Source organism: Heloderma suspectum, chromosome 3, assembly GCF_057233095.1.
Source record: "Heloderma suspectum isolate Gila_16-S chromosome 3, 16-S_ref, whole genome shotgun sequence".
Classification (NCBI taxonomy): domain Eukaryota; kingdom Metazoa; phylum Chordata; class Lepidosauria; order Squamata; family Helodermatidae; genus Heloderma; species Heloderma suspectum.
In genome coordinates this window covers 42,024,981-42,036,618 of record NC_139460.1, presented here as the reverse complement: position 1 = coordinate 42,036,618, position 11,638 = coordinate 42,024,981, and the positions used below count along the sequence as shown (strand labels likewise).

The following is an 11,638-nucleotide window of genomic DNA, read 5'->3' as shown; positions in this document are numbered from 1 at the left end:
TGATTACCTCTCACATTTCCAGATCAAACGGGCCTCTTAATTTTCACCTGCACATCTGCTCCCAGATAGCTTCTTGACAAAAGTTGCCTTTCTTGGAAGCCTCCTTGAGTAGCCTGTTAGTTCCAAAGTAACTTCCATTACAAGTCTGACACCTCTCACTAACTGTAGGAGTCTGCAAGAGGTGTATGCTCAGCAAATCCCACTCAGTAGAGGAAATTAATTATTAGTGAGGGAGCAGCTAATCTTGCATGACATGACTGCAGGGTACAAACTGCCAGTTCTGACCAGTTAAGACACACACGCAGGGACATTTATGGGAATTAGACCCAGTTTTTAGCAGGAATAGATACAACTTAGCAAAATGTTGGAAAGCTTCACTTACTCTTTATCACACAGCAGGATAGACTCTTGTTATGTGCCCCACTATATAGTGAATGTGACAAGGCAGGGAAGCAGAAGGTTGCTGTAAACAACAGTTGTATTTAACTATTCTCTTCATGAAGAATTGGAAAATGTTACCCAAATTGTAAACATTTAATTTACATATGAAAGAACAGACGAGCACCATGTATATTTTAAATCTGCATCTCTTAGCACAGCTTAGAATTGTTTCCCTATAAAGGGCAGTAGAGTAATACAACAAGGGTTATTTCTGCTTATCCACAGCTAGTCATGATAATAGTAAGAAAGAACAAGACAGCAATTATATACAATAGGTTGGATCCAGACTAAGTCATACTTAGTCATACTTGGAGTATAAGTCTGGGTCCAAACCCAATATGCACAACTCAGAAAAGTTTAAAGAATCTGATGTACAATAGTTAACTGAAATGATATTTTCCAAGGTTAAAAAATCCCAAACGTTTCAGAAATAGCTTGAAAATTACAAAGCTACAAAAATGATGCTTTATATCCTTGTATGAACTATTAGTACAAATAAGTCATTAAAAATATAAAAATAATATAAATATGTTCGAACAGATGCCTCTTAATGAACCATGCCAGTAATATACTGAAACACCCACACAAAATATTTAACCATGTTTACAAAATTAATACCAACCTGGGACACATTATTTTATAATGCAGTATAGAAACCGCTCAACTAGATTGGCCAGAGGGACAAATCTACAGTGTTTGAACAGTAGGCCAAACCTTGCTGAGCTTCCCCCAGAAAACTAAGCCGAGTACTCTCCCTTCCTACATCCCTGAGCAATATAGGCTACTGGAGTGGCTCAAAGTTTACTATTTAAAACTTCCATAGAAAGTAAGTATTGCTTTCTTCAATGATTGTCATCAAATAATAACTTTATGCAAGATATTAAAACTTCACACAGCAAAAGATTTAAGCAATTAATCCAATTACTATTTGATCTATTAATTCAGTCTTCCCCAACCTGGTACCCTCCAAATGTTTTTGACTACAAATTCCCAGGATTACTGACCATTGGCCATGTTGGCTGGGGCTGATAGGAGTTGAAATCAAAACATCTGGAGGGCATCAGGTTGGGGAAGGCTGTGTTAATTTATCTCTGTCCCCCCAAAAGCTCAATGCACCTTCCAAAACTTTAACAGAAGACTTCAATGGAGGGAGGATTCATAAAGCTAATAAAAACAATTTCAAATAAATACAAGCCAAATGCCATTTCTGCCAAAAAACAAACAACCAAATAGATCTCTCCAGATTTCACAGTCTACAACTGCTATAACAGTTCAATGGTTTTTGTTATCCAAGTCTTTCTTTCATCCATCATTTCTGACATGAAACAAAGCTGAGGGTCTTTCAAAATATGCCACCATCACACAGGTGCTCCTGAAAACTGCTGCTGTTTTTGCTCCAAAGCTTGTTGACTTAGCAGTTGCTGTCGTTTTTGAAGGAAGTGTACAACTTCAGGACTTCTCAGAAGTGACTAGAAAGACAAAAGACATCAAAGTAGGCACTGGCTGCAACCTTGCCAATCCACTGAGTACAGGGCATGCAAACAAGGGCTTTTCATAACCACAACGTACAACTCCACTTCCCAACATGTTACAGATGAGCTGAACGTGCAACACACCTAGCCAGGCACCCAAAGGTCAGGCTCTCTGCTCTTCTTTGGATGCATTCAGCATTCCCAGGAGCTAGACTCAAGTTCCACGTGTGGGTACTGAAAAGTAGGGTAAGCTAGATATGCTAAAAGAAAATATGCTCACCATATGCATAGTTGGATGTACCGCTGTACAGCTGCTATATGACAGGGAGAGGCAGGATTGTGCATTATGGCTACAAAAGGTCCCTCTGCATTATGGTGTAATGAAGCATAACACGGCTTCCGTTAGTCTTAAGGCAGAGACTTAAGGCAAAATTTGAGAATTTTGCATGGAAACATCCCTATCCTTTATTTTGTGAGAAACAAAGACCCAAGTACCTCAAAGATCTTAGTCAGTTCAGTGTGATAAATCCAGTGAAGTAGTTAAGGCCATTAGTTTTGTTTTCCTGTTTTACTTATTTCCTACTTTCCCATTTTTAAAATTTTGCTTATATATTTTGAAATCTCACGATGGTTAGATGCTTTAAAAATGTTAAGAACTACTGGTACTCTGAACATTTTACAAACTCCCCAACAAGTACTTCAGGCTGTATGCCGCCCACCCGTATCTTAACGTTTGAAATTTGAATCTTTGAATCTCTTCTACAGCATTACAAGATGCATTGTGTTTATTGACTGAAGGCATATAACCAAACCCCTTTCCTCCTACATGTACTGCAACAGTACATATTATGTTACTATTTAATACATTTATGGACCACTTACCATATTTTGAAAAACAAACATCTCTAAGTGGTACATAAAGTAACTTCAGAAGGTGTGTGCGTACACGCACTTTTTTTTTTTTAAAGCACTAAGTACGGTAAAATAAAAACATGCACCACACAGCAATCTTGTACAGACATTACTGAGGTCAACACTAATTCCAGATGTTTAAAGTATACAAATGAAAAATCTTACTTAGTTTTGTTTTACAAAGCAGGAAATTATTTCTATAATAAATCATCACGTAGCAAAGGATCCTCGTTGAGTCTCTCTCCTTCAAAGGCCTGAAGTACTTACCAGTCTTTTCTGGTTTAACACTTGTTCCAAAAGTGTAGGCTTTGCTGGCCGATCTCCAGTGTTCCCTGTTCGTTGTTTTGATACAGAAACGGAACTTTCAGTGCAATCCTGAGCACAAAGAGGAAAAAAATACATTGTTCTTGTTTAATAGAAAGTGGGGGAAAGCCTCCTTACAACGTAACTCCACTGGGCAGTATCTAACATTCTGGTCCTAGTAAAAATGATATTGCGCTAGCAGAAACAAAGTTCCAAACTATGGGTAATATCCAATGTCAACCAGGTGCTAGCACTATTACAAGTCCAATGGGAAAAAGTGGCAATCTGCTGCTAAAATTTGGCAACAAAAAGGGAGCAATTTTTCTTCAAAACAAGGTGCACGCTCCCTGAATTTCAGCAGCAAGTCACCTTCTGTGCAGGGGGAGAATCCAACTAAAATTCCACTTGCAGAATTTAAGTTTACAAAGTGGTCTGCTGTGCTTGTGCAATGGGGAAAGGCAGCTAAGCTCCACTACCACAGCAATTTCTTCCAATAATGGTATGTTGTGTTTAAGCCACTGTCTCTTACTGAAAGGTTTAGCACAATGAAATTCCTTTGTGATTCATTATTACAGATCTCTCTTATCCCTAGAATATCCTACTGAAGTTCTAAACATAAAGTAAATAAAGCCTTAATCCAGCTAATTTAATATTAAATTTTAGATTTCAGCTACTAATATGATACTGCCTATCTCTATCAAGCCACTATTAAAGGACAAAACAGAATCGTAATTGTTTTACTGCAAGTACGTTCATAATACTGCCTTGCAACAATAACTTAGGGCAAGACTACGCTACATTCTTAAACCAATTAAAAATCAATTCAACCAGCATAGCTCCTGAATAATAAACTCTGGGAATTGTGACAAAGTCAGAATCACTAATAGGGATCTCTCAAAGAATTCTGAGCAGCTTCACAAAATACCCAACTTTCTTTCAGGAGAGCCATGACAAACTGGTTTTATACCCATTCCAAGCTAGTTGTAATCTGTAAGGCTGAAGTGCTTTGGGGAAACTAAAAACAACATATCTTATTAAAAACAACCACAACCACATGTCTATTGTAGCAAAGAAGCTGCAGTTATACTTGTCCATCCCCAATAACATTTCAGCAACTTAATACTATTTCATTTACACAACTTCCTCCAAACTGCTGTCCTTAGCCTATAGTTTCACATTCTGATCAGAGTCAATGTTTTCTTTATGCAAAACACTCAAATAAAGAGCTACTGTCACTGCAGCGGAAATCAGAGTTCAAACGGTCCTGTGTCAGGAGGACAATTTTTGGCCTAATCCTAGAAGCCATTGGAGAAAGCAAAGAAGGATCCAGAGCATGAGCGGCATCCTTGTGAATCTGTAGGATAGCTCCCTGTATGTAGTCCCAAGTATTTGGAGCTGTATGTCTCCCCTTCACAACTTGTGTGTTTACCACAGCAAATAACCAATGTCAAGAGAATTATAACTGTTGCAAATATGATTGCCACAAAAATGTAAAATGAATTTAAGATATAAAAACTGATATGGTTGTTGCAAGCTAACAGGGTGCTACACCGGTGGATTGGCACTATTCTATTACCAGCTAGCAGCACACCAATCTATCATCTAGAACAGGGGTGGGCAACTTGTAGGCCAAAACCTCTGAAGCGCCACAACTCCCATCAGCTCTAGCTAGCAAAGCCAACCGTGAGGAATCATGGAAGTTGTAGGCCAAAACAAACAAAAGTAGCATTCTAAAGGTATTTCCACAACCACAAAACGTACTACTGTATTTCCCCCTGCCAACTTTCAGGGGTGGGCGTGCTATCCTACAGATATATACGTAAGCTCTGGACAGTATACCTTATAAGATAAAGCAGCAAGCCGTAAATAGTATGAGGAATCTCTTCCAGTGCCCCAACCCAGCATAAATAAAATCTCACAGAAAGCTTCATATGCAGCTCAAGTTACACTTTTCCATTTTTAAAAAACTATGAAAATTTATGTTCCTGCCATATTCGTCACTTGAGGCTCAGGTGGCCTCAGTGGCACAGAGTACCTTGAACTTGTTTGTTTGTTTGTTTATTGCATTTATACCCCACCTTTTTTCCTCTTGCAAGGAACCCAAGGCGGCTTACATTCTCCTCCTCCTCTCCATTTTATCCTCACAACAACCACCCTGTGAGGTGGGTTGGGCTGAGAGTGTGTGACTACATCCCTATTTGGACAGAGATAACCTGAGTTCAGTAGTCTATGCTCTGGTAACCTCCATGTTAGATTACTGAAATGCGCTTTATGTGGGGCTGCCTTTGAATACATTTTGGAAGCTGCAGCTTGTGCAAAATTCAGCAGCCAGATTGACAGCTGGGACCAGGAGGTCTGAGCATATTACACCAATTCTGGCCTGCTTGTGCTGGCTGCCTGTACATTTCTAAGCCCAGTTCAAGGCACTGTTTTGACTTACAAAGCCTTACACAGCTCTGGACCATAATTCCTGACCAAGCATCTCCCCCAATATGTACCTACTAGTTCACTACAATCATCAACCTACCTATACACTACAAGCACCTCCTCTGAGGGAGGTTTGGAGGATGGAAACAAGGGAGAGGGCCTTCTCGCTGGTTGTCCCCTCCCTTGTAGAACATCCTTCCCAGTGAAACCTACCTGACACCAACATTGTATTCCGTTTACCATCAGATTAAAACTTTCCTCTACTCCCAGGTAAGGATGGGGGAGAATTCCGCCATGGACTCCAATGAGGCTGGATTTCAAGATTCCAGCCCCAGTGGGGCCCGTGGCGGAACGGAGCACTCACCTCTGCCTCCCCCCGGAATCTGTGCAGGTCGGCTCCCTTGTAGTGCTAATCCTGCGGAGCTGGCCGCCAGCTCCGCTTCGCTGGTGACACTACGCCATTTGCGTCCCTCTTCACGCAATAGGCTTCACAAATATTTGCGTAGCCTATCATGGGGAAAAATAGGGACGCAAATGGCATAGTGGACGCCATTTGCAGCTGTAAAGCTGGAAGATTAGCCTAAATGCAGCCGTAAATTTAGGCTAATCTACCAGCTTTATGGCCGCAAATGGTGCCTGCTATGCCATTTGCGTCCCTGTTTTTCCCCACGATAGGCTACGCAAATATTTGTGAAGCCTACTGCGTGAAGAGGGACGCAAATGGCATACTGTCACCAGCGAAGCGGAGCTGGCGGCTAGCTCCACAGGACCAACACTACAACGGAGCCGACCTGCACAGATTCCGGGGGGAGGCAGAGGTGAGTGCTCCGTTCTGGCGGGGGGGGGAGGCGATCTGTCCGTCCCCCCACAGAACCCATCCGGGCTGGCTCTGCGGCAATTCTGTGGAGCCGGCCGCTGGCTCCGCTTCACTGGCGATACGGCCAGCCAGCATTACCGTGCCGTATCGCTGAGGTAGGGTGAGTCTCTGGCCGCAGACCCCCTGCTGGACCTGGAGGTAAGTACATCCCTACTCCCAGGTATTTGACAGCATAAGGGTTTAGACTGGGTCTTGCGATTGTTATTGTTGATAGCTTAAAAACTGGTTTTATATTTTTGTATGACTTTATATTATGCTACCATTTATGTATAAAGGTTTTTACATTAGGTCATATTAAAATTTGGTGGGTTTTAAGGTGAAATCCTCCCCTTCATGGATCACTGCCTTGTTGTGGCAAAGGGGCTTGCGTAACTCAGTGAAGCCATAAGCTATGCTGTGCAGGGCCACCCAAGACGGACAGGTCATGGTGGAGAGTTCTGACAAAATGTGGTCAACTGGAGAAGGAAATGGCAACCCACTCCAGTATTCTTGTCAAGAAAACCCCATGGAACGTATCACAAGGCTAAAAGATATGATGCTGGAAGATGAGCCCCTCAGGTCGGAAGGTGTCCAATATACTACTGGGGAAGAGCACAGGGTATTTCCAAGTAGCGCCAGAAAGAGTGAAGCGGCTGGGCCAAAGCCGAAAGGACACTCAGCTGTGGATGCATCTGGTGTTGAAAAGAAAATCCGATGCTGTAAAGAACAATACTGTTTAGGAACCTGGAATATACGATCAATGAATCAAGGTAAGCTGGAGGTGGTCAAACATGAGATGGCAAGACTGAACATCGACATCGTGGGAATCAGCGAACTAAAATGGACAGGCATGAGCACATTTAATTCAGGTGACCATCATATCTACTACTGTGGGCAAGAATCCCTTAGAAGAAATGGAGTAGCACTCATAGTCACTAAAAGGGTGGGAAAAGCAGTAGTGGGGTACAATCTCAAAAACGACAGAATGATCTTAGTACGAATCCAAGGCAAACCATTCAACATCACAGTAATTCAAGTCTATGCCCCAACCACTGAGGCCGAAGAAGCTGAGGTTGATCGGTTCTATGAAGACCTACAACACCTTCTAGAACTAACACCAAAAAAAGATGTCCTCTTCATCATAGGGGATTGGAATGCTCAAGTAGGAAGTCAGGAAATCACTGGGATAACAGGCAAGCATGGCCTTGGTGTACAAAATGAAGCAGGACAAAGGCTAATAGAGTTTTGCCAAGAGAACACGCTGATCATAGCAGACACTCTTTTCCAACAGCACAAGAGGCGACTCTACACATGGACATCACCAGATGGTCAATACTGAAATCAGATTGATTATGTCCTTTGCAGCCAAAGATGGAGAAGCTCCATACAGTCAGTAAAAACAAGATCTGGAGCTGACTGTGGCTCAGATCATGAGCTTCTTATTGCAAAATTTCGGCTTAAATTCAAGAACGTAGGGAAAACTACTAAACCATTCAGGTATGACCTAAATCATATCCCTTATGAATATACAGTGGAGGTGACAAATAGATTTCAGGGATTAGACCTGATAGACAGAGTGCCTGAGGAACTATGGACGGAGGTCCGTAACACTGTTCAGGAGGCAGCAACGAAATCTATCCCAAAGAAAAAGAAATGCAAGAAAGCCACGTGGCTGTCTGATGAGGCTTTACACGTAGCTGAGGAAAGAAGGGAAGCGAAAAGCAAGGGAGAAAGGGGAAGATATATCCAACTGAAGGCAGAGTTCCAGAGAATAGCAAGGAGAGACAAGAAGGCCTTCTTAAATGAACAATGCAAAGAAATCGAGGAAAACAATAGAATGGGAAAGACTACAGATCTTTTCAAGAAAATCGGAGATCTCAAGGGAACGATTTATGCAAAGACGGGCATGATAAAGGACAAAGAAGGCAGGGACCTAACAGAAGCAGATGAGATTAAGAAGATCTGGAGAGAATACACAGAAGAACTATACAGGAAAGATCTGAATGTCGCTGATAGCCATGATAGTGCAGTCACTGAACTTGAGCCGGACATCCTCGAGAGTGAAGTCAAGTGGGCCTTAGGAAGAATTACTAACAACAAAGCTAGCGCAGATGACAGTCTTCCAGCTGAGCTATTTAAAATCCTAAAAGATGATGCTGTTAAAGTGCTGCACTCAATATGCTAACAAATTTGGAACACTCAGCAGTGGCCACAAGACTGGAAAAGGTCAGTTTACATTCCAATGCCAAAGAGTGTTCAAACTACCGCACAATTGTGCTCATTTCACATGCCAGCAAGGTGATGCTCAAAATCCTACAAGATAGGCTTCAGCAGTATGTGAACCGAGAACGACCGGAAGTACAAGCTGGGTTTCGAAGAGGCAGAGGAACTAGAGATCAAATCGCCAACATTCGCTGCATCATGGAGAAAGCAAGAGAATTCCAGAAAAACGTCTATTTCTGCTTCACTGACTACGCTAAAGCCTTTGACTGTGCGGATCACAACAAAGTGTGGCAAATTCTTAAAGTGATGGGAGTACCAGACCACCTTACCTGTCTCCTGAGAAATCTGTACAAGGGTCAAGAAGCAACAGTAAGAACCGGACATGGAACAACCGATTGGTTCAAAATTGGGAAAGGAGTACGACAAGGCTGCATATTGTCGCCCTGCTTATTTAACTTATATGCAGAGTACATCATGAGAAACGCCGGGTTGGATGAATCACAGGTTGGAATTAAGAATGCCGGGAGAATTATCAACAACCTCAGATACGCAGACGATACCACCCTAATGGCAGAAAGCGAAGAGGATCTAAAGAGCCTCTTGTTGAGGGTGAAAGGGGAGAATGCAAAAGCTGGTTTTAAACTCAACATTTAAAAAAATACGATCATGGCATCTGGCCCCATCACTTCCTGGCATGTAGAAGGGGAAGAAATGGAAGCAGTGACAGATTTTATTTTCTTGGGCTCCAAGATCACCGCAGACGGTGACTGTAGCCATGAAATTAAAAGACGCTTGCTCCTTGGGAGGAAAGCTATGGCAAACCTAGACAGCATAGTAAGAAGCAGAGACATCACCTTGCCGACAAAGGTCCGTCTAATCAAAGCTATGGTTTTCCCAGTAGTAATGTATGGCTGTGAGAGCTGGACTATAAGGAAGGCTGAGCGCCGCAGAATTGATGCGTTCGAACTGTGGTGCTGGAGAAGACTCTTACGAGTCCCCTGGACTGCAAGGAGGACAAATCAGTCAATCCTAAAGGAAATCAACCCTGATTGCTCATTGGAAGGACAGATATTGAAGCTGAAGCTCAAATATTTTGGCCACCTAATGCGAAGAGGAAACTCTCTGGAAAAGACCCTGATGCTGGGAAAGACTGAAGGCAAAAGGAGAAGGGGACTGCAGAGGATGAGATGGCTAGATAGCACCACCGATGCAATGAATATGGACTTGAGTACACTCCGGGAGAGAGCGCAGGATAGGAAGGCCTGGCGTGCTGTGGTCCATGGGGTCACGAAGAGTCGGACACGACTTAACGACTGAACAACAACAAGGCGAAATCCTATCAATGTTTAAACAGGGAAAGAGAAGTCCTACAACTCCCAGCATTCCCCAGCTAGCACTGCTACTTGTACTTTTTTTCTGTCTAAACTTGCATAGATTTGCGCCCTTAATCTTTGTAAATCTCCCCGGGAACTTTGGATATTGGCCGGTACAGAAATGCAACACGTGAAATGAAACGGCCTGAGAACGGCGAGCTGGGCCCCGGTGCTCTTCCGCCTCTCACCTCAACGCGCCCGCTGCCTCCCGGGACGCCGCCAGCCCCAGACTGCGAGGCGGCAGAGGCAGAGCCGGGCCCGCCTCCGCCAGCTCCTCCGGCGCCGGCGCCGCCTCCCAGGGCCTGGTCGCTCTTCTTGCGCTTGTACTTATCCTTGTACATCTTGTTCCGGTGCCTCTTGCACATCCAAGGCTTGCGCTGCTTCGCCACTTGCGTGGTGGTCTCGCTGCAGCCCTGATACGTGCAGCTCTTGCACCCGCCGCCGCCGCCGGACTGGGCGCTGCTCTCGTCGTCGTCGTCCAGGTCCTCCAGGCCGCCGCCGGGGCTGCCCGCGCTCTCCCCGACGTCGCCGTCGCCCTCCGCCTCGCCCGCGGGGCCCAGCTCGTAGAAGAGCATGAGGCCGCCCTGAGCGGAGGGCGCCTCCGAGGCCGACTGCGTGGGCTGCACCACCTGAGGCTGCAGCATGGCGCCCACCGCCTCCCCGTCCCCGCCGCAGGGCTGCATCACCAGCAGCGTGAGCGACTGCGGCGGGGATGGGGAAGGGGAGGAGGATAAAGCGGCGGAGCTGCCGCTGGTATTCCCCGGAGCCTCCGTCCCGACAACCGAAAGCCTCGCAGCCAGGCCTCTCGAGGCGCCGGCTGCCACAGCAACGGCAAACGAGCGGCGGCGCGAGCGGTGACAGCTTGGCAGCGACTACGCAGGCGCAACGGCGCGCGCACGCGTCCCCTCTTTCACCGGAAACTCAGCGATTGCCCAAGCGCAAAGGCGGCGTCGCGCATGTTCAAAAACGAGGAACCAATAGAAAGAAAGCGCGCGCGCACAAAATAGCGAGCGCTACCGTATTGAGTCGAGTATAAGGGCGCTAGCTGGAATCCTTGTCCGCGTTTGTTTCTCAGCATGGAAAAGCGCACGCGCTGGTGCGAAGGTCAGGTTGCCAGCTGGCTGGGAGGTTTCGGGGTACCTGGGAACGTTGATGAGAGGCACCAGCCTCTGTGCATGTTTACTCGGGAGTAAGTCCCATTGAGTTCCATGAGACTTCCAAATAAGTGCGCAAGACTCAAGCTTATGCTTTGTTAACACAAAATGTGATGCGTGCCCGTGAAACGGTGGAAGTAAATGCAGTTAAATTGGGCGAGTTGGCTGGTGCGTATCCCATTAATTTATTTTTATTTATTTATTATTAAATTAATTTTTAAACCACCCACAATGGATCACAGGGCAGTGTACATACATTATAAAAACATACAATGTAATAATAAAATGACAAAGTAAGAGGCATAAACACTATTCAAGCAGCAAACAAAGAAAACAATTCAAATAAACATTGAAAAGTTTAAAACGCCTGGACAAACTGAAACATATTAACTGGGTGCTGAAAAGAAAACAAAGTCTCCACATCCTTGGGTGGGTATTCTAAAGCCGGGCACCACCACAGAGAAGGCTGTCCCTTTT

The 11,638-nt window shown here is 44.5% G+C and overlaps 1 protein-coding gene across 1 annotated transcript; it reads right to left on the bottom strand.

The window, feature by feature from the left end:
- Nucleotides 1–312: 312 nt before the first annotated feature.
- On the bottom strand, nucleotides 313–10,883 carry RFXAP (regulatory factor X associated protein). The gene is made up of 3 exons (XM_084843032.1): nucleotides 10,196–10,883; nucleotides 3,093–3,200; nucleotides 313–1,910 (listed from the first exon to the last, which is right to left on the bottom strand). The coding sequence occupies exons 1-3, from the start codon at nucleotides 10,688–10,690 to the stop codon at nucleotides 1,800–1,802; spliced, it is 714 nt and encodes a 237-aa protein (XP_084699158.1). The 5' UTR covers nucleotides 10,691–10,883; the 3' UTR covers nucleotides 313–1,799.
- Nucleotides 10,884–11,638: the final 755 nt, after the last annotated feature.

Coding starts and splice junctions, on each gene's coding strand:
- RFXAP (XM_084843032.1), bottom strand. CDS start 10,690: ATGCAGCCCTGCGGCGGGGACGGGGAGGCGGTGGGCGCCATGCTGCAG. Junction 3,201..10,195: donor GAGGCAGCGGGCGCGTTGAG/GTGAGAGGCGGA, acceptor CTTTGTGCTCAG/GATTGCACTGAAAGTTCCGT. Junction 1,911..3,092: donor TGTTAAACCAGAAAAGACTG/GTAAGTACTTCA, acceptor TTGTCTTTCTAG/TCACTTCTGAGAAGTCCTGA.